Raw genomic sequence first — 22,958 nt, 5'->3', positions numbered from 1 at the left:
ACAAAGGACCACCACTCAGAATGTTTCCCCATCTTCCACCTGGACTGTGTGAGCAGCATTCTATCCTAAGCAGCATTCCTTACGCATGAATTTTGACTGTCCAAATTCTAAACAAAACAGGGGCAAACATTCCAATTAACTGCATCTAGCATTCACACACAATCTTCCAGGTGAGAAGGTGGAATTTGGTAACAGGGATGGAAGGTCAGATTGCTGAGTGGTTTCCTACTTTATTCTGATGGGCCCTAGTATGCACTTTAAATCTAGTAAATGCTTTCATAAGGAGGTACTGATAATTAATGATATGGCTGCTAGCAGATCATCATTTTATATATAATCCTACAATTGAGTATGAATGCCATCAGCATTTTGTATTAAAAATCAGATATAGTCAACACTGTCGTATTAAATATCAGATATAGTCATTAGCATCATCACATTTTGAGCTATCTCTAGATATCTTCTTGTCTAGACTCCTTGCTTTGTGGGCGAAACAACTGAGGGCTAGAAGGTTTCAGTGCATCAAAGCCAGACAGTGAGTGCTCTTTTCTTTCCTTTTTCCCTGAAATCCCAGTCCCCTCCCACCATGTGCCTCATGGAAAAGCCTCCCTCCTATCAATCATTGTCCCTCTGCTGAGGCTCAGGAAAAGGCTTTCTGTTTTCTCTAAAGCTAGCCCCCCCACTCCTTCCACCTCCTACTCAATCATGGTTTCCCAATTTCCCCTCATTCTCTAGCATCTTTAACTCTGAATATGGGTGGGTGTCTTCTTGTCTAATTTCAAGCATGCCCAAGTCCTTCTGTTCCGAGAAGACATTATCTTCACTAGACCTGGCCATCCCCCTGCCCACCACCAATCACAATCTTCTATCCACTTCTTATGTATTCTTCAGTATTTATGATCCATCTCTGCCCCACTCTCATCCCTGCCCTTGTACTAAAACGGGTTCCTCAAAGACTAGCAATGCCTTGCTCTAGTCTTTTCTCAACCTGGATCTCTCTGACCTCTTGGTGGCATATTGTTTTCCTCCTTAAACTTCTTCCTTAGACGTCTCCACACTGGACTTTCTTGGTTCCCCCTTCTACCTCTTAGCTATTACTTCTCTTTTCTGTTCATTATTGGTTGCCAGCTAAGTCCTAGACCCCTGCACTGCTCTCCCTAAATCTTTTCACTCTCTCAATGAGCTCATTTATTTATTCATTTTCTTGATTTCAATCCATCTCTCTGTAGCCGAAGAACATGCAAAGCCCTGAGCTCCCGCCTACATTTCACCCCATGTTTCCAACACAAAACAGCTCCATTTAGATGCTTTTTGCACCACACACATTGGTCTGAAATAATTTCACCAGCTTTCCTCCCCAAAGATGTTCTTTCACAACCACCCCACTTCTGTCTGTAACGCCATGGATTTCCCATGTCAGCTAAAAACCTTGGAGGCATTTGTGATCCCTATCCACCGCTCCCCGAATGCAAACTATCATTACCCACTCCCTCTTCCAAAATGCCCTGAAATGATGAGTCCTAGTTGTCTAATTCTTTCATCACATCAATTATGTGATAAATTATGCAATTAAAATTTATTTCCCTTCAAATTTTCAGTCAAATTTGACCTTTTGCCTTTATCCTTGCCGTCACTACCTTGGATCGCCTCCCTTCTAAATGCTTCGAACTCATTTCCAATCTGTTTTAAGCACCATCACGTATCAACCTGCTTGAAGCATTGCCTTTAGCCAGTGTCCTTCAGAGGTTCACAGCGGTCTCTGTGGCATGGCTTTTAGGGCTACCTATAATTTGACTCTCTGTCCCCAATTTTCCCCTGTTCCTCCACACTCTCCTCCTCCTCTAGACAAATTTATTACCTCATAGTTCCCCACCTGCACGTCCTGCCTACGGGCCCCTGGCACTCAACCCTCTTTCCTTTCTCTAGCCTTTCCCAGGCAACCAGCGCTGACGGGGGCCGGTTCAGTCACTCTGCTGCCTCAAATCACAGAGCCCTCCCTTCACCCAACTCCTGAAGTTGGTACTACTTGGCTCAGCAATGTCCTCTAAGGATCTCACCTTGTCACTTTGACTTTCTCCTCTGGATTATAAGATGCCTTAGGCAAACATTACACCTACACGAATGCATTTCCCCTACCCCACAACATTCAGATATTCCAGAGTTTTCCCTAATAGATGTTGACTGATTGGTAGAACCATGGCCCAAAAAGCCATTCAAAGACACATCCAATGCCACAAAAACTATATACAAATCTAGTATACCTTAAAATCCCATTGAATGCACAACTGTTTCAGGTAGGCAGTAAATTATTACACAGCGTCCAAGAAGGGCCTGGGAATGGGGGCAAGTGAGGCAGCTAGGGCACAATATTTAAGGAAGCATTCATTCACTCTCAGCAGACCGCGAGAATCATATCACACGCAGACACCAAACCACACGGCTCAGAGAGCGACAGCCACCCTCGTCCCGGCCTTAAAAGATGAAACTCAAACAATCAAAAAACAAACCAAACCAAATCAAGAGACACGTCTTAAGCAAGCTATAGAAAATTATTATCCAAGGGTCACAAAAAGAACAGATGAGGAGTTGGGTTTCTGGTCTACCACTGCCTTCAGGCTATAAAACGATGGCAGCAACTATGGCATTAGCTTAAAGGAAGAAATTTGTCTTCTTAGGGAGACAGCTTTGAAATGGGGAGCAAATACTGGGTCCTCAAGGGCCTAGTGGGCCAGTGCTGCTGTTTGGAGATGCTTCTCCTCTCCTGGCTCAACCTCAATATAAACTCACTCTGGCCTCAGTTGCCTCTTCCCAATGGGTGCTGAGAACTGCTGTCATCTTGAAGGATGAGACAAGACACTACTCAATCCGGGAAGAATTCTCATGAGAACTTAAATCTTCTGGAAAAAACCACTACCAGAAAAAATATAAACTCATACCACATCTTCCTTATATGTCTACACATTTCATTGCTTTTCTCTTAAATTCAATCACTCTTTTCCTGCATCAATGCTTTTCATTACAAGTGGGAAGGGATCCCAAGATTTTATGAAGATGCAGTTAGATTTCACATAGCTGGCTTTACCAAAATGAAGGGAGGAATTTAAAAAGCGTTGCTAAATGTTGTTATTTTTAGCTTCTTAGAATTGTACTCCAGTTCCCAGAGAGAAGAACAATAATAATAGTGATAACAATACACAGCGACTTAGACAGCACTCTTTTCCCTTGCCGAGCACTCTGAGACCCAAGAAAGATGAGGAACGGAGGGGAGCATGGATGCCTTCTCTCGGAACTCGGAAGTGATGAAGTTGACATGAGGACTCCATGGAAAATGGCAGAGGGTGCATGCATTTGGAGCAAGGAAGAAGGCACTCCAGCCCCCTTCTGAATGACTTCCCTGCCTGTGTATCTGTGAGTTTTCACAGAACCCAAATTCTTCTCTGGGGCCAAGGGAGCATCCTTTTGAGTCACTTTCCAAATATGCTGTCACCCAGTAGAGTCACAATGACATCATGGGGAAATGCTGTATTGCTAAGTACAATTATGATATACTTCAAATGTCAGCACATCTGATATGTAGGTGGCCCAAAGAATGGGTAAATATTATGTCCTTAAGGATAACAGTTTATTTTTTAATAGAAAAAGGGCAGAGGGGGGAGATTATCTGATAAACTGAGGAAAGAAGAATCCTGAATGGCTCATCTTATCCAATCCTTCACATTTAAGAAGGATTAAAAATCCTTCCACTTTTGAATTAACTACTAGTTTAAGAAGAAAAGAAAAAAATATAATAAATAAAAAGGAGACTCATGGAACTAGAGGCCAAATAGGCAAAGCCATATACACAGGGAAAATGTCATCCCTGATTTTAAAGAGACAAAATTTAAGCACTATGCTTTGAGCACTGCTACTTTACAGCTTCCGGGGACAATTTACGTGTCACAAAATTCATCCATTGTAAATGTAAAATTCAATGATTTTTTAAATTTACAAATTTAATATATTAATTTAAACAATGGGGCAACCATCACCACAACTCAGTTTTAGGACACTTCCATCACCCCATTTGTAGTCAGTCTCTGCCCCAAATAACCATCAGTATGCTTTCTGTCTCTATAAATTTGCATTTTCTGGAAATGTCACATAAATGAAATCATACTATATGTATTTGTGACTGGCTTCTTTCACTTAGCATAATGTTTTTGAGATTCATCCATGTCGTAACAATGTATTAATAGTCCATTCCTCTTAATTGCTAAATAGTATCCTGTTGTATGTATATACTACATCTTACTTATAAATTCACCAGTCAATGGACATTTAGATTGTTTCCAGTTTTTGGCTATTATGAATCGTTAATGCTACAATAAGCATTCATGCTTAAGTGTTTTGTGACATATGTTTTCATTTCTCTTGGGAATAGTATTTCTGGGTTGTAGTACAGTCAGTTTATGCTTAACCTTTTAAGAAATACCAATTTTCCAAAGTGGCTATACCATTTTACCTTCCCAGCAGTAATTTATGAGGATTCCAGTTTCTCCACATTTTTGTCAATATTTTTTTGGTCTATTTTTTGAAAATTATAGCCACCCTATGAGTATGTAGTGGTATTTCATCATGGTTATAATTTGCATTTCCCTAATGACTAATAATGTTGAGTTTCTTTTCAAGGAGTTATAAACCATTCATACATATATCTTCTTTAGTGAAATGTCTATTGAAGTCTTTTTGTTTTTATGGCTCTTTTCAGTTTATTGCATGAAGGAATTAACACTAGTCCAAGTTAATGCTTTCCTCTAATGGCTACATTATACAAGCTGTGAGGTTTTTAAACTTGTGACAAGGAACAGAAGGGACATTCTACTCAGTGCAAGGAAATTCTCACTTCCGCTTCCATGAGCCAAAAGTACTTAAAACCCATGAACCTTCAGCTGGTGTCCTCAGCCAGTCCATTCTCTGTGAGGAACCGGCATATGCTCTTGCGCTGGTCACCCTGCAGCTGAATTACTTCTCCATACTCTGGATGCTCAATTACAGGACCAGTGCAGACAATTTTCTTAAACACCTTCACTCGTTTCTTTTTATCATAATCGTCAGTGATCCCTTGAATTTTGTCAAATGGTTTTTCTGTACCTACTGATATGATCATGTATTTCTGTCTTTTACTTTATTAACATAATGTATTACATAATTTACATATGTTAAACCAACTTTGCATTCCTAGGATAAGTCTCAGTTGATCATGGTATATGTTGCTTTCTGTATGTTATCAAATTCAGTTTGCTAATATTTTGTTAAAGATCCATGTTCATGAGGAATATTGGTCTGTACTCTTCTTACAGTTTTTTTAACCCGACATTAATATCAGGGTAACTCACCTTATAGAATAAATTAGGGGTTATTCCCTCTTCCTCTACTTCCTAAAAGAATTAGCAAAGAAAAAATATTTCTTCTTTAAACATGTGATAGAATTCATCATTAGAGCCAACTGGCCCTGGGCTTTTCTTTGTGAAAAGATTTTTAATTACTACTTACACTTACTTACTTGTTATGAGTATAGTCAGACTTTCCACTTATTCTTGAGTCAATAGTCCTAATTTGTGTTGTTCTGGGGATTTCTCTCTTTCACCTAAATTGTCTAATTTTCTGAAATAAAGTTATTCATAATATGAATAATATACAATGCTTTTAGTTTCTATAGGATCAGCAGTGCTATCCCTTCTTTCATTTCCGATTTCTACTTTTTTCTTATTTTCTTAGTCAGTCTAGCTAGAGGTTTGTCAATTTTGTTGATGTTTTCAAGAAACAAGATTGTTTTTCTGTTTTCTATTTAATTAATTCCCACACTAAAATTTTTTTTTTTAATCTTTTACAGAGGATATTTTAATCTTTATTGCATGGTTAACAGAAAATCTTACAGTTTTGACAATATTATTTTTCATATCAGGCTGCTGTTTAATTTTGGAGTGGGGATAGTTCTGGTGCCTCAATGCATGGGTGGAATTTATAGACGCTGAAAACCACATTTGCTCCCAGAGCTAAACTTTATCATATCCTTCCTCTTGCTCGCTTGGGGTTTAGTTTGTTCTCTTTTTCTAATTTCTTAATGTGTAAGCTTAGGTTATTGATTTGAGACTTTTTTTCTTTTCCAATACAAGTGTTTACAGTTATAAATTTCCCTGGAAACAATACTTTTAGATGCATCTCATAAATTTTTATATGTTATGTTTTTGTTTCCATTTGGTTCAAAATATTTTTAATTTCTCCAGTGATTTCTTCTTTGTTTCACAGGCTATTTAGAATATGTTATTTAATTTCCAAGTAGATGGGTTTTCTAGAATTTTTTTCCTGTTGTAAATTTCTAATTTAATTCTGCTTGTGGTCAGAGAAGATACTTAATCTTTTAAAATTTGAGACTTGTTTTGCGACCCAGCATAACATCTATCTTGGAGAATGTTCCATGTGTGCTTGAGAAGAATATGTATTTTGTAGTCAGTGGGTGGAGCATCATATAAGTGGCAGTTATGTCAAGTTGGTTGATAGTGTTGCTCAAATCATCTATAGCCTTCTATAACCTTGCTTTTCTATCTAGTTGTTCTATCAATTTTTTTAACTTTATTTTTATTGTTGACACTATTACAGATAGCATCCCCCCTCACCTCTGCTCACCTTCACCTTCACAGTTGTTTGTGTCTATGGATTATGTATATATGTTCTTTGGCTAATCTCTTCACCTTCTTTCATCCAGTCCCCCTGACCCTGACAGCTGTCAGTCTGTTCCATGTATCCATGCCTCTAGTTCTATTTTGCTTATCAGTTTATTTTGTTCATTAGATTCCACATATAATTGAGATCTATGGTATTTGTTTTCTTCCTACTGGCTTATTTCACTTAGCATAATAATCTCTAGGTCCATCCATGCTGTCACAAAAAGTAAGAGTTCCTTCTTTTTCATGGCCAAGTAGTATTCCATTGTGTAAATGTACCACAGCTTTTTATTCACTCATCTACTGATGGACACTTGGGCTGTTTCCAGATCCTGGCTGTTGTAAATAAAACTGCAATGAACACAGGGGTGCATATATTCTTTCTGATTGGTGTTTCAGGATTCTTAGGATTTATTCCTAGAAGTGGGATTGCTGGGTCAAAAGGCATGAGGAAGGCCCATACTGTTTTCCACAGTGACTGCATCAGTCTGCATTCCCAAAGTATTGGAATCTTCACTACCATTGTTTCTCTATTCTGTCACTTGTTGCTTCGTATAATTCGGACTGTTATTGTTAGGAGTGTGTACATTTACAACTGTTATATCTTCCTTATGGATTAACCCTTCTGTCATTATTAAGTGTCCCTGTTTTTCTCTCGTATTATTTTGTGTCATAAAGTCTAGTTTGTCTGATTTTAATAAAGTCACTCTGGCCGGCTCTCTTACGACTACTGTTTGCATGGTTACGTTTTTTCCATCCTTTTACTTTCAGCCTCTTTGTGTCTTTGAATCTAAGGTATATCTCTCGTAGACAGCATATAGTTGGGTCTTGTTTTTTTATCCGGTCTGACAATCTCTGACTTTTGAGCGGGGTATTTGGTCTATTCACATTTAATGTAATTATTGATATGACTGCTAGCAACAAGTCTCTCAGTCTTTAATTGGGACTGTCTTTATTTCTCGTTCATATTTGAAGGATATTTTTCTGTATATAGAATTCCTGGTGGGAGATATGTGTTATCCTCCATTGTTTTTAATGAGAAGTCAACCATTGACCCTATTTTTTCTATCCTTCTTTCCTCTTCTTCTAGAATTCTTATTATATATACGTTGCTGTGGTTCATGTTGTCCCACAGGTCTTTAAGCCTCTGTTTACATTTCTTCAGTTGTAAAAAAAACACTTTGTTCTTTAGAGTGAATAATTTCTTTTGATTTACCTCCTGGTTCACTTATTTTTTCTTCTGCCATCTCAAATCTATTATTGAGTACCTCTGGAGAATTTGTCATTTCAGTCACACTTTTCAACCCCAGATTTCCCATTTGGTTCTCTTAAAAATCATTTCTATCTCTTTATTGAGATTCTGTATTCATTGAATCTTTCCTTGAATTCTTTAAACATCGTTTCCTTTCTATGCCTGAACATATTTAAATAGCTGCACTGCAGTCTTTTTCTGCTACATTGTAAATCTGAGGACACTCAGACACAGTTCCTATTGACTGCTTTTTTCCTGTGCATAAATCACACTTCCTGTTTCTCTGAATGCCTCTAATTTTTCTGTTGAATACTGGACACTTTACATAATACATGGTAGCAACTCTGGACTCTGGCTTCCTCCCAGAGCATTGTTATTGGTATTGTTCTGCTTGCTTAGTAATTTGTCTGGACTAAGTCTGTAAAATCTGTCTCCTGTATAAGGTACAGTTGCTCAAGTGTTCACCCATTTCCCCCCCTTGTTTTGATTTTAAGCCCGCTTTCCCAGGGGTCATCCCCATATCTGCATAGCTTAGTGTTCTGGCAAAGACTAGTCAGAGGTTTTGCTTACACACCTTGAGCCAGAAAGACTTCTCCTCTCTGCTTCTGACTCTGTGTGTGGGCTGGGGAGCACATTCAAATTTCAGACAGTTTCCATGTCAGCCCCAGCCTTTCCTTGCTGCTGGCTCTCTCTCTGTGTGTACACACAGGCTCTGTTGGCCAGGGATGGGTGGATGTCTTCGGCACACTCCATCTCTGCTGCTCGTGCACACAGACTAAGGTCAATCTGGGATACATGGAGAGCTATCAAGCTTCCCTCACATCTTCCAGAATTATCTATTAAGTTCCCAGCTAGACTACTGGTCCACTGCTTGTCCCAAAGAGGACTATAAACACAAGACGGTAGAGCTACTGGCTCTTCCTGTTCACTTAACACTAACATGGCCACTTTTAACTAAAAATACTACAAATGGAGTATTCTCTAAGCACCAACAAGCTGCTGGTTTCCATAGCCTGCCCTGCTCTGGTTAAAAGATCACGCTAACAGAGCTGGGGAGGAGGGAATGGAAGCAACCTTAGGCAAGAATGCCACAGACTCATGCTGTTCCTACCCAAAGTTTTGTAGTTTTCATGAACAAATAAATGCTCCTCAGTTTATTGCATGCCTTTGGTCAATTGTTAGAGAGCTAAAATGGATATTTTTGACAGTCTCTGTCCAGCTTTCTCGTTGATTTGGGGGGGAGAGGATTTGTCAATCTACTCATTCCATCATGCTGGAAGTCAGTACCTCAGCCACTCTCTACGTTCTGCTGTAATTAGAATTATCAATGCTCTAAAAAAAATAGACCACGCAGGAGAAAATACCACTATGAAGTCTCATTTTCAAAGAAAAATGTTTGCCTTTGTTTTATGGGGGGAAAATCAACCAACAAACATAAAGTGGACTAAAAGCATACATTTAAATGATTATTTCATTAGATTAAATGAATTAAGAAATACCACTCCTAGGAAGCAGCACCTAGGGCCCTGCAGCTTAACTCCTTCACAAACATTAGAGGAACAAAATGCTCCACAGAAGGAACTGGTCCCAAAGTATTTCAGTGAAGATCACGTGTCCCACAGATGCTATCCTGCTCCTTCTGTTTCTTCTTATTTTCCCACCTATCTTACACTTCAACCACGGTCAGTAAGATACACACATGGGCATTCTTGTAAGAGTCCCCTTTATGAAGTCTTCATCGAAGTCTCCCACACTGGTCATGTGCCTATCTTCCTATCACCTCTGATGGGCTGAGACCTCTTGGCAAGTCCTTTGAGTTCTGGACACCCTCACAGCTCCCAAGAAAGGAGATAAGAACTGCCCCATGCAGCCAGGAGTCCGGTTTCTTAGAATTGGAGACGCTTTTGAGATTTTTCTTTTTCTTTTTCTTTTTTTGCGAGACCTCTTATGTTCAGATGGGGAAATTAAGATCAGGAAAATTAAGAGGTTTACCCAGGTCCCCTTCCAGGAGCATGATAAAGAAGGCCTCAGAAATTGTTACCTGAATGAATGAGGATCAGTCTAAGGGCCAGTGACTAGAAATGATTTCATGAAGCTCAAACCTGATGTTACACAGGCTCTGAGAACACTGGATCCAAAGGCCCCTGAGATCACTTTTTCCCACCCCTCCTCTCTCTCTTACCTTAGCAAAGAAAGTCCAGGCTGCATACTGCCCTGGGGCCACAAGGCCATTCAGCTTCACTGTGCTGAACATGAGAAGGAATCCTAAAAATCCACTGGAAGGAGAAAATATTTTTTTTGTTAGTGAGGCTTGCCTTCTTTGAGCCAACAGGTAACTATTTTCTGTTACATTTTACCAGTCAATTTCTAATTACTACACACCTATTTCATCTGTGCTTTCTAATGATCTCTAGATAAAAACACCCCAAATTAAAAAACCCATTAAGCTCCACTTTTCTAAGGAGCTGTGATGAGAGCATCTTCCTAGAGGTGGGGAGGGGGGGAACAGAAATTTGGGAGGTCTCTGGTTAAATCATGAAAGAAAAAAATGTGGAGGACAATACATCCTGCTCCCTCCCATATTACTTCCGCAGTTTGGTGCTTGCCAAGGTAGAGCTTCTAAATTTTTTTTTTTTCTTCAAGCAGAACAAACTGCCAGGAAAAGCATTCCAAAGGGAAATTCACCACATGAGGACAGAGGGTCTCTACTGTACTGGCCCCTGGGTTCCAGGCAAGAATCTGAAAGGGGAGGACTGGCTCCAGTAACAGAAGTCCCCCAAACCAGGTCTACCTACAGAGAAACGGTGCTTTGGGAATGATGCCTAAGCCCAGGCGTGTGGCTTGAAAAAGCCTCCTTCTTGGGGGGCTGAGGCTGGAGCAGCATCTCGGGGGCTATTCCAGGGTCTGCACCAGCAAGGCACTGACACAGCAGTGGACAGGAAGGTAGTGACCTGAGCTAGACCCATTTTCAAAAGTGTTACTATGTGGCCAAGTCCAAAGCAAAGGGAACTCCAAACAGAAAGGTTGTGCTTCCTGACATTTGGAGGCTGGATGACTGGGGAAGAAAGTATGGCAGAGAGACTCATGATAGAGGCTCACTTCCTGCAAATAAATGCAAATGGGGGCATGAGTGTGACTTTTATTTGGAATTTAAAATTGAAAAGCATGAGACACAACTGCAGTTGTGCTCCAAACCAAAGAGACAGATCTTATGAGCTGTATCTGTTTGTACCCGCAGTGCCTCAAGTGCCACACTGCCATCTGACCTTAATTAGAGGCACTGGTGTGTGGCTCCAACTCCGATCATGAACTCTGAGAGGGCAGGGCCTGATCTTGGGTTTCTCTGCATTTTCCCAACAGGGCCAAGCATGGAGCCTTGGTCATAGTAGATATTACATCAACGTTGGACATGCTTACTTGGAAGCAGCTTGAATTGAAGAAGGCCAAATTTCACAGAAGTGTGTGCCCTCGCTTCATTAGATTAGATTAGTTCACAGCCACATTCTTGGCGCAGGACCAGAGATAGGCCTTAGGCTTCCCTTGTGTCTATATCAGCCTGCTTGGCCCAGGTGACCTGCAAATTCGTTCAGATTTGCATCTGGAGTCATGGGAGGCAGAGTAGCTCTGGAGTAAGACATGGAGTCACTCAAACCCGAAAGGCAAGGAGACTCTTGTGGGAAGCAGCAGGCTGGAAATCAAGTGACCTGAATATCTGTTCTCAGCCATGCTTATTGACCCTTGTAACCTTGACCAAATCCCCCCTTTTTCCTTTTTCCCCTTTTTTCTTGCCCCAGGTTCTATGTTCTTAAAGTAGGAATGAGCACAGTGGTCCCTAACCTACCTTATGGAAATCAGACATTTTTCAGAACAGAAAGGTTCCCCAGCCCCAAGTCTCACTTTATTAACAAGCAAACTGAGGCACAGTTACAATTATAATCCAGGTTTCCTGGCTCTTGCAATAATTTTCCACTGCTCTTCAAACCTCACCACGGATGCTCTTGACCAGAGAGACAAAGTGAGATGCTGCAGGTGCCCATGGCTGTGAGATTGAGTGTGGAAAGCAAGGCAGCCAGCGCTCAGGGTTCTTCTGGGTGGAATCCACTCCCTGCGTCCAAGGAGGTAACAACTTCACAGGTGCCTATCCAATCCCCCCATACTTCCTTCCCCTCCGGTCTTTTCCTCTCCCTCTCCCTCTCTCTCCCTCTCCCTCTCCCTCTCCCTCTCCCTCTCCCTCTCCCTCTCCCTCTCCCTCTCCCTCTCCCTCTCCCTCTCCCTCTCCCTCTCCCTCTCCCTCTCCCTCTCCCTCTCCCTCTCCCTCTCCCTCTCCCTCTCCCTCTCCCTCTCCCTCTCCCTCTCCCTCTCCCTCTCCCTCTCCCTCTCCTCTCCTCTCCACCTCAAGCCAGAGGAAGGGCATGATTCCCTGTTGACCTCTCCCCTCAGCACAGAATGTTTGCTGGCACTGAGCCACTCCTGGTTTTTGACTGACATGCTTAGGAAAGCATCCATGACTTGCTCCCATCACTTGACTTGCATGTCTGTGAATCATTTCTAAATTACCCATGGATCCCTCATCTTTCTCCTTCCATTTTCAGCTCTTCTGCCTCTTGCTATGGAGGCAGATCTTGAAATCAGTGGAAGGACCCCAGAAGTGAAAGAGTCTGGGCTCCCTGTTAATGGGGTATCCAGGTCCTGGCTACTACTACTGTCCCCTCAGACCTCCAGGATCCTTTCGAGCCCCCCCAGAACCTGGAGGAGCCATGAGATGAGATGGGGAAAAGCAACACATTCTTAAAAGAGGTTAAGCTTGGTACTGAAGTCAGGGGGTAAAATGTAAGAGAGAATTAAATCAATTCAAAGAAATAGTTCCAAATCTTTTGAATAAAAATTCCTGATTTTTCACGCTGGGTTATGAGAAAGTTGCAGATAAGAAGAGGCAGAAATGGAGCCAGCACGTCATCCCACAAAGCCAGCACCAAGGGGCTGTGAACTGTGCTGCCCTATGCCAAGTAATCATATCTCCTCCACAACCCGTCAGCCCAGCCTGCCAAATAACCACAGGCCGGCAAGTCCACGGGCACCGGAACAGCGCTGACACATCACACATCCTAGATAAGCAGCAAGGCCTGACCGAATTGATAGGAACTGGGAAGATGAATTCTGTCAGGGTCCTCCTGAAATTTCTCTGAAGATGATAAATAAATCATCCTGAGGCTCAAATGCAGAAGCAAACTCTATATAATATTGATTTTTTTGGTCCTAGCACACCCCCATTGGAAACAGTACCTAGCTACATATCGGCTTTTTGACTCTGCAAAGAATCACTGCTTGACAAGGTGCAATCTTATATGTGTGGACTTTTATGTAGCAATCGCTCATGGTTTGTTGGCATTTTATCTACAGTTGACCCGAGCAGATAATAATGATGGCCATCATTTACTGGGACAGGCTCAACGTGTAGGGCTTTAAACACCTTATTCAATACAACAGTCGCCCTGCATTGCTACTATTTTTCCATTTTCCAGATGAGAAAACTAAACGAAGGCTGAGAGAATGAGGGTAACTTGACCATAGGCTACACAATTAGGAAGCAGCAAGGCAGGAATTCAGCCCATCCGGTTTTTCTACCATATCCAAATACTTGCTTTGAGACTGTCCACAGCAATCTTCCCACCTCTGAGCGTAATAAAGTCAAGCAAAGGGGGGGAATACAGCAGGAAAAGGGAAACAGGATGGCTCTAAGCTTCCATGTACCTAATCCTACCCATTTAATCAGTCTACACCCCCAAGTACTTTCCAAGGCCAATATTAAAGATCGCCTTGTCCAGGCATGCCCTACTCAATGGTTTCCAAAATCTGTTTCACATAGTCTTGGGGTTCAGTTGAGGGTTTTTAGGAGGGTGCCCTTCAGGAGCAAGAGGGAGGCCAAGGTAGAAGTCGAGAGGGTCGGATTATGGACCCAAATCTTTCTTTGAACTCTATCAGTTTCATTAGTGTTATATACTGAAGTTAAAAGAATTGCTTATGGAGGGGGGAAAAGAAAAAAGTCAGGAAATCCTAGCTCTTCAGCAAGTTTGAAAAGCACTGCTGTGGCCTAAAAACTTCTGCAGGCGAGGGGTGGTCAAAGGCACCAGGCCAGCCCTGAGCACCTGAGGGTGCTCATAACTCCCCGCTGATGGCCCAGGGAGCTGCTTCCACGCCTGCACCCACCCCCTCTGCCTCGCACTGGATAACTGGCAGTGACCCTGGACCTCACTGAAATGAAGACATAGCTGGTAGAACAGACACACAAATGAACAGTGCAAGGGTTTTGTGAGTTAAGATTACCTGGCGCAGCAGCTGCCATGGAATCTGTAGAAATACAGGAACGGAAAGTCCAGGACGCTGAGGAGATCACCTGGGGGGCACAGCAAGGGTGAAACCATGGCCCACATGCCCTCGGCCCCCAGCTGTCCCAGAAACACAAGGCAAGGGTCTTTAGCACAGCACCCCCGAGCACTGAGCTGCCCGGCACTGAACTCATGCTGGCTTTCCTAGGGTTTCTATAATAGTGGCATTTTCTTATCAGAGTAATAACAGTGAGATGATAATAATGCCCATTGAGTGAGAGTCTGCCCTAGGCAGGGCCCCATGCTAAAAGCTTTTTATACATTATCTCTTTCAATCATTATAAGAACAGAGAAGTTTATTTCCCGCATTTTGACTGGAGCTCAGAGAAGTTAAGAGGTTTGCCTAAGACTGCACAACTCAAACTGTGGAGCCACAAGGTGAACCCCTATCACTTGCAACCCTAGAATCACCCTCTTCTCTAGGTGGCCATCCCTGCCCAAGGCAGAGTGTAGGGCAAAAAGAAATCTTTTTTTTCCCCAAAAAGATTCTTCTATTCTCTTCTGCCTTATATCTAAAAACAGACTATGAAAGCATGCCTCTGACATCTTCTTTCATTTTTGTGTTTAATTACTGCACAAACGGTGCAGGGGCCAGATCGACTGTGCATGCTCATTTTAGTTGAAGGTCCAAAGGGTACATTTATTTCTAGTGAAGTAAGTTCATTCTTCTAGTTCCACTTGGTACAAGAGGAAATAATCACACATATTGGCTGCTTCCCTCTCTGGAATTTGAACTTGGTCACAAACAAGAAGTCAGGAGATTAAAAAAGCAGAAAGCCTTCCAAAAATGTCCAGAGAAAAGGAATTAAGCATTTCCACAGCAGACAGCTTAATCCTTCCAAATCTGGAATTTCTGAGGTGTGGAGGGAGCCAGGCCTGCCAGGCTCCCAGCTTGGTCCATCTCTCAGGCCCGGATGGACTGGAGCAGGAAGGGCTGAGTTTTCTGAGAATTCCAGTATGTGAGGTGTATGGGATGTACAGACAAAGAGCTTCAGGACAAAAGACCCAATGGCCGGCTACGCTTCCTCAGACCTAAATGATTTCAGATGATTCGACCCTCTAGTATTGGAAGGAAAGTTCTGAATCCCATTTCCCTGGAGGGTTGGTTCTTTATCATGACTATTGTTTTGTTCCATTTATGCATGTGTGTGTGTTTAACTAAAAGGAGAGGGTCTCATGGGACCTGGATTTTGTGCACCCCAACAGGAGGTTAAGAGTTCTTGTCCTTCTGTCACGGTCCCACTGAGTACCTTTGTCACCTACTTGGGACCTATGTTGGTGGAGGGACTTTGTAAATAACATCACCAGGCTCAGACATTTAGTGCATGAAGACAACCAGCTGAAGTCCCTTTCCCCACCGAAGTGACAGCCAGGTAACTCTGGGCACCCTGGTCCTAGAGGGCAGCCAGAGCCCCCTGCACAGGTGGAAGGGACATCCGTGGAGGATTCCCTCTGTCTCTTCGGCAGCTGTCGCTTCTTGGCCCTTTCCCAATTTCCCTCTCAGCGTGGCAGAAACCGCAGCGCAGTCAGTGTGATAATGAGGCACGGGCAGGGAGGGAGATAAATTAAACGCAGGACCTGGACATTGCTTGGGCACTGCCTCTCGGCACCCAGCGTCTCATCAAGAGGCGAGCTAGACCCTCGGCGTGTTGGCGACCTCTCCGGTCCGGCCCAGGCTGTGGAGGGGTCAGAGGTAGACTGGGGGGGGAGGGGAATGCAAAACAAGTCACCATCCTAGGGAATTATCCAGTTAGATTAAAACCCTCACCCAAATACTGAACGCTGATTCTGTAAATTATTGGGAGAGAGAGAACAGCTCTCTCTGAGCCCTTTCTGAAACCTCCACACATTTCTCAACTGCACTGAGCTGACCTCATGCCTGCCCTCCTTCTAAAACTCTGAGTCCTGGAACAGGGACCCTCTCACTCAACTGCATCCGCTGGGTTAGGCCCCTCCCTGACACACAATAATCACTAGTGAACTGAGAGTGTCAGACAGCAGACCCAAACCCCTCTTGCTTCCTTTGGAGAAAATGTTCTAAACACTTTCCAGCTGAATATGCTGGTCCTCAGTTTCAAATTGACCCAAACGCCTGCCCTCTGGTGCCTTCAGCCTGCTTCCTCTTTTACTAAAGCAGCGCTCTACACAGGAAGGGTGCATACCAGCCTCTACACAGCCAAGGGTAATGACTGAGACACAAATAGCCTCGAAGCTGTTACAGTGTGTGGCTGGCTGACCCCAACCACATGAGGACTAGATCCAGGAGCCTAAAAAAATGTGTAAAGATGCTCAAAAAAACAACATTCCTGCACCATCTAGTGCAGAATGCACAACTTAAGCACAAATTAAGTGGCTCAAGAGTTGTAAACACATTTTGTGGCATCAACATGCAGCTGATGCAATAAAGCCTGGGTTGAGCCTTCATTCCTGTGCTCCGCAGTTAAAATCCTGCTGGCTCTCTGAGCGAGGGAGTGAAGCCCATCCTCTGAAGATCAGAGAGCATGAATTACCACAGTGAAAGTGTGGCACAGTTTTACCGCATTCAAGCATAATTGATATTTGGACATCACGAAAATTTCCTCTCACCACATTTAGCCCTGAGAACTGGCAGGACAATGGAAGGTTGGTTCCAAGAAGTGATTAGTGCCGCTTGCCTTATCTCACACACGAGCAATAGGCATGCCAGGTAACAAGGTCATTTCTGGGTCAGATTCCTGTGGGTCCCCCTGCTCTTCAGGTGCCTTGAGATGCTCTCTCTTGACCATCAAGTAGAGGGGCCCCATACAAATATGAAATGCAAACTTTCAAAACACAGGAATAACTTCTCTTCTTTATTACTGCTTAAACTAGTTTGAGGGGAAGCAAGGTTCTCAGAGCCTTGGAGCCTCTGCATGAACCATGAGGTTAAAAGATTAGAAGGGGAGGTAGATTCCACCCACCAAGAAGGCAACCCAGTGCCTGAAGGGTTTCCCCCTTCACGAATGTGGAGAACTATCTACCTGGCCCCTACCATCACATCCCAGTGCACCCACAGGTTGTAACCTAAGCCACGTCACCTGCACCTGCAAGAAAGCTTACCTTCCTAGTCACTCATGAGCAAGCGAGAAGGACAGCTCAGTCAAAAGCACTATTGAGAGACCAGCATCCACCCACTAGAAGAGCTAAAGTAAGAGTGACAACAACAAATGCCGGTGAAGATGTGGAGCAGCTGAAACTCTCACACGTTTCTGGGTGGGAGTGTAACGTGATACAGCACTTTAGAAAACTGGCATTTTCTTTAGAAGTCACCTCTGCTATTGACACCAGAGTCACAGCCAGTCTCATCAGCCCAGCAAAATCCTCCTCAGAAGCCAACTTTCTATATCTGGCCTCTTCAAAGATACCACCTCAGCTACCTAAAAACTGCAACAAGCCAAAGACACAGCCAGAAGTCCTTCCAGGGAAGCGCACCACGCCTCTCTCTGATGAATGCCACAGCTTTCACAACTCCCTGAGCTGCTCACCACAGGCCTACCCTCCATCACTCACCACAGGGTGCGATCAAGGCCTGCAGAAGGAACGGGACATGAGCAGCGGATGTCTAATGTCCATTCTTCTTTTTAAACTTAAAATATAATTTGGAGAAAACTTGATCCTTGCAAATATATTTTTCAGGCATACCTGAGCTCCAAACAAGTTCTCAAATAACAGAGATTTCCTTTTTGATCCTCTGTGCTTTTTGTTGAAATATATTTCATATACTATAAAAGTCACCCTCGTAAAGTGTACAATCCAGTGGTTTTTAGTACATACTGAGTTGTGCAACCATCACCGCCACCTCATTCTAGAACATCCTCATCGCCTCCCAAAGAAACCAAAGCCTATTTTAAATTACTCTTCAGCCCAGGCCAGTCTATAACTTTAGGCTGCTGACCACTTTGCGTTTTGGAAGGTAACTAAGTGCCCAAGGTATTCCAGCATTGACCTAAAAGTTTAGCTATAACTCAGGTAAAATGTGGGAATGTTGCCTAAAATGTATGACTCCCAGCAGTCACTGTGCCTGGCAACTGGTAGACAAAATGCCCCCAAACCAAGAGAAGCTCCAGAAAGAAATGTAGGAACATCAGACAGAAGTATTCACCCACTTGGGAGACTTTATAATAAAATGTACGATCACTAAAAAGGAAGCATCTAAAAAGAAAAACCTGGACAGAGGGTCAGGGGACCAACCTAAGCTCCGGCCTCCCTCTGTACTCAGCTCCTCTGCATTATCTTAGTCCCCTCACTCATCTCCTCTGGGCTTCAATTTCCTCATGTGTAAAACGTGGTGGCACCGTGGATAATCACCAAGATTCCTTCCAGCTCTGACAATCATGAGTGCAACCAATGAACAAGCATAACCTCTTAGTTGAAAGGCAGAGTGATTTCTTTAGGTGAAAATTATTCACCAAACCCACTAGAAATCACTCAGGGAGTAAATGAACAACATGTCAACCAAGAAGAACCAGCGAACATAACTTTCCAAAGGCCTTTGACTAAAACACATTTCAAGCGGGCAGGATGCTTAGTAGGCTCTTTAGTATCTGTTGAGTGGCAACCTCCTGGCTGCACAAAGGAATGACATGAGGCATGATTTAATAGCAGACAAGCAGCAGTATGGGTAAGCAGATAATACCATCGTGTTTAGGGATAACACCATGGTTTCGTATGATTTCTTATTTTACAAATGATAGGCTTTCAACAAATGATTGTGGAGAGGGCACTTAACAGTCAGCGTCATAGTTGTGAGATAACTTGCGGCTGTGGGAATGGGCGGAAAACGGCAGGTGTGCTTCAGTGTGGGCAAGTGCAGAGTGATGCATTGAGACAAAAGTAACTCAAATTATCCTGATGAGACACGGGTTTGATTTCATCATATACAATCTAGAAACATTACCTGAGTCGCTACCAACAGTTCCTTAAGGATACCAGTTCAAACAGTGTGAAGCAGATAAAACACGAGCATAAAGCTGTCATTGTCCTGGTCACAATATGAGAGCTAGAAGGGGCTTCAGAAATAATCCAGTCCACCTTTTTCATTTTACAGATAAAAGAACTGAGACCCTGAGGGCTGGAACCACCTTATGCATAGCAAATGGTCAATAAACAGTTTAAGGAGTGTGGTCAATGAAGCATGTATTTTAGCCATACAACACACAGATATTATTGCTTTCTCTTTGGCATCAACTTCAAAACCTTTCAAAGTAAAACACCATAGTGGACTACAGTTATTGTGAACAACTCCTGAATCTGAAAAACAACTATAGAGTAATTAATGCAGCAACAAGATAACGGTAAGTTTTAAAACTTGACTTCTTTAAATTATAAAGATGAGATGATAACATATGATAAAAAGTGGTCCAAGGATGTCAGTTGGAGCTAAGGTGAATTTGAACTTCTCACCTAGTCCTTCAGCACTAGAACTGAAGAGCAATTCTGGACACTCAACGAAGAAACCAGAAGAGGCAACGCAAGCACTAGTTTACTCGGCAGAGATGACGCCTGCCCGCGCATCTGAGATTGCATCCGATGAAAACATTCACGACAAAATTCAAGACGGGATAAAACTAAATACATGGGCAATAACTCTGTAATGAGTTATGAAGAACAGTTTCAAGTATGTGGGCCATCTCTAATGCCCGAGTTTGACATTATGGAAGGCAATCACATTCTCCTGCAAAGTGTCCCTCAGAGATGTGCCCAGGGTCAGGGCACTGTGTCAAACGGGCAGTGTAAAACAAACAAACAAGTGAGATGGTGCCTACCTGTGGGATGAGATGCAAAGGCGAGGAGCGCCACACTGAAAAAGAAATAGCAGGGCCGTCACCAGAGCTTCCCCAGCACTGAGAAAACAGCAGGCATTTCCAACCGCTCTCCTAGGAATTAGTGGAATTGGCCTACAAGCAAATGATCTGCACTGATTGGTCTCACTCTGCCTAAATCCAGCTCCTCAGTGAGTGAGAATCTTCTGAAATGCTTCAGGTTTGGGCAGAATAAGCATCCATGCATGCCCCACTCTGAGGGTCAGTTACTCCACTAATTATTATCACACTCATCCCATCGAAAAAGAGGATTTGTAAGCTAAACAGATCAGACTCTAAACTACAAATAGGCTGCCCTCTGTTCTTTTGTCCAGTCCATTCCCCCAGGATCTGCAGGGAACAGACCTGGAGAGTCTTAAGCTGCAGCTTCCTGGCAAAGCTGTACAAATGGCATGCTTATAAAATTTGGCCTTCCCCTTGTTACTTTCCAGTACTCACAACTAGTTAATTACAATGGTATCGCTTCCACTAACAGCCTTTCCTTGGACACCGTTGGGTCTAGGAATGAGCTGAGAAGACAGAATCAAGCTGCAGACCACTCGAGCAGGGAACTCCAGGGCCCAGGCCAGAAGGGAGGTTATGGGCTCTGGGGGAAAATGTCCCCTTAGTCTTACAGACTCCATACACCCTGGGGAGAGACTCAGCCTTATGAAATGTGGGGGCAGACAGAGGCATCTCTTGTCTGGCCTTGGGGCAGGACTGCTATTTGGTTTCCTCAACTTCTGGTTACCACAAATTATTTAGCTTGCCTCCCTGGCAGACACATTGGCTCAGAACTCCCAGGTCAAAATATTATTGGAAAATAAAAATCCATTAGCTCTAGAAATATATGTTACTCTTTGAAAATATAAATTATATTTTACCTGAATATATAGTTTAAGTACTGCTGGTCAATATCACTAAGGAATAAGAAAAAAAAAAGATAAATCATAAAATAAGTGTTTTACATATACAGAGTAGTCATTATCTTGTGTTAATAAATTAAATATACATATAAGTTACTACATTTATAAATTATCAATAAACACACTTCATACTCAAAACTAGTTCCTGGCTCATTTTTAAAAAACATTTGTTAGTTTAGTACAGTCACATGCATTTTCACTTCTGGCTGATTATTTATGTGTTCATTTGCCACTTTAAAGGAATGTCAGCAATCTCAGACCAGTGGACTAGCTTCCAAGGCTACTATATTTGACAAATAAAAATACAGGATGCCCCAATAAATCAGAACTTCAAGTAAAGAACAATGTTTTAGTATAAGCATGCTCCAAATATGACAGGGTACATATTTACACTAAAAAAATTACTCACTGTTTATTTGAAATTCAAATTTAACTAGGTATCCCATATTTTATCCGGCAACTCAACTGGCTTTTTGCTGCAAAATCACTTTATTAAAAGAACAAAAGGTGCTCGAGGGACCCAAAGTCACACATCCTCAGAGTGTATAATCTGCTCCAGGAGCCATTCCCTCCAGACTTTTCCCTCTGGGCCTTCAGAAGGGCCCTGGAACCCAGAAGCCAGATGGCCCGAGTCGGGGCTCTGACCTCACAGCTCCAGCCCAACCGAGGCCTGAATTCTCTTTTTCATCTACATTCGCCAAAGCCGGTCCATTGACTGCCCACAACAAAGGCCTCATTTTACCCCAGCACAGAGCTACAGGCTGGGGAGACTTCTGGGTCTAAACCGAGTCAAGTTAGGAAGGGGCTGAGGAAAGAAGAAAAAAAAAAGAGTTGTGCCCCTGAGCTGGAAGAAGTAAACTGGGGTCTGAAGCAGCTGGTCCTATAATTTTTGTTAAAATGTCATCTGATGCTCCTCACTGATGGTGGCATGTTTCAGGTCCTGGGGTACCCGGCCTGCAATGGATCAAAATCAAGAGAAAGGGCTTCGGGGGCCGAGCCTGCTGCCCCCACTGCCACCCAGACTTGAGGAGTCTCTGGCTGAACAGAAGCAGCCCCTGGCACCGTGGGTCCCACCCCTTTCCTTAACCAAACAACAACACACCAAACTTTAAAAGTTTACCTTAATGCATTGGGTTTCTGGGACTTCCGGAGTATCCTATAAGCCCCTGAAAATGAAGCCACACGTGTTACCGGCACAGGGCATCCTGCCGAAGGGGCTGCCTGCTCTTCCAGGGAGGCACAAAATCCACACGGAGAAGGGCCCCTCTTCCCTAGGACGGTCCCCCACAGCCCACAGGGGGAGGCCAACAACACTGTGGAGGGTTTTAAGGATTCGAATAGGATAATCCCCGTGATATTGCCCTTCAGTACAGAGAGTGCTGGGGGAGGCTGTGATGAGCAGGAGGATGTGCTGGACAAGAAGCTGGCGGTTGCCTTTGCATGGTCCTTTTATTTCACCCAGTTACTTTTTTTTTTTTTTGGTATATTGATGAGAGTGTCTGGCACAAACTTCTGGATCTCTTCCCACAGTTTTCAGAGACAACCAACCAGCATCCCACAGGTGGACTCAAGCAAGCAGAACTGGAGTCGTGGTGAGTTAATTCATGTTTGTCATGAAAAAGAGGAGACTATATTGGAAATGGAACAACTGAGGAAACCTCTGAACAGGAAAATCAAACCAGAGAATGTCCATTTAATTTCAACCTTGACATTCTGTATTTAATTTCCCTATTGTCCCAAGTCGCTAAAAAGTAGATATACACTAAGATCTAAATATTAAGCCTTAATTATTTAAGTGAGCATTGTTTTAAAACTTACCTACGCAGAATAAGTGAATTACAGCCCAGAAATATCCATCTGGATCAAACTGC

General features: G+C 43.0%; 1 protein-coding gene across 2 annotated transcripts in view; it reads right to left on the bottom strand.

Moving 5' to 3' along the window:
* Positions 1–22,958, bottom strand: part of TMEM241 (transmembrane protein 241) — a 106,621-nt gene that overhangs the window by 38,507 nt on the left and 45,156 nt on the right. For both annotated transcript variants that reach the window (XM_081149657.1, XM_081149658.1), the window contains 6 exons: positions 22,906–22,954; positions 22,208–22,253; positions 21,046–21,081; positions 20,126–20,160; positions 14,281–14,350; positions 10,139–10,232 (listed from right to left, as the gene is read on the bottom strand). In XM_081149657.1, coding sequence (XP_081005783.1) covers positions 10,139–10,232; positions 14,281–14,350; positions 20,126–20,160; positions 21,046–21,081; positions 22,208–22,253; positions 22,906–22,954 — 330 coding nt within the window. The remainder of the gene's footprint in view (positions 1–10,138; positions 10,233–14,280; positions 14,351–20,125; positions 20,161–21,045; positions 21,082–22,207; positions 22,254–22,905; positions 22,955–22,958) is intronic.

The sequence above is a fragment of the Miniopterus schreibersii genome (genome assembly GCF_964146895.1).
Source record: "Miniopterus schreibersii genome assembly, chromosome: 10".
In the NCBI taxonomy this organism is placed as follows: domain Eukaryota; kingdom Metazoa; phylum Chordata; class Mammalia; order Chiroptera; family Miniopteridae; genus Miniopterus; species Miniopterus schreibersii.
The sequence above is the reverse complement of the archived record's forward strand: the minus strand, read 5'-3'. Positions and strand labels throughout refer to the sequence as shown.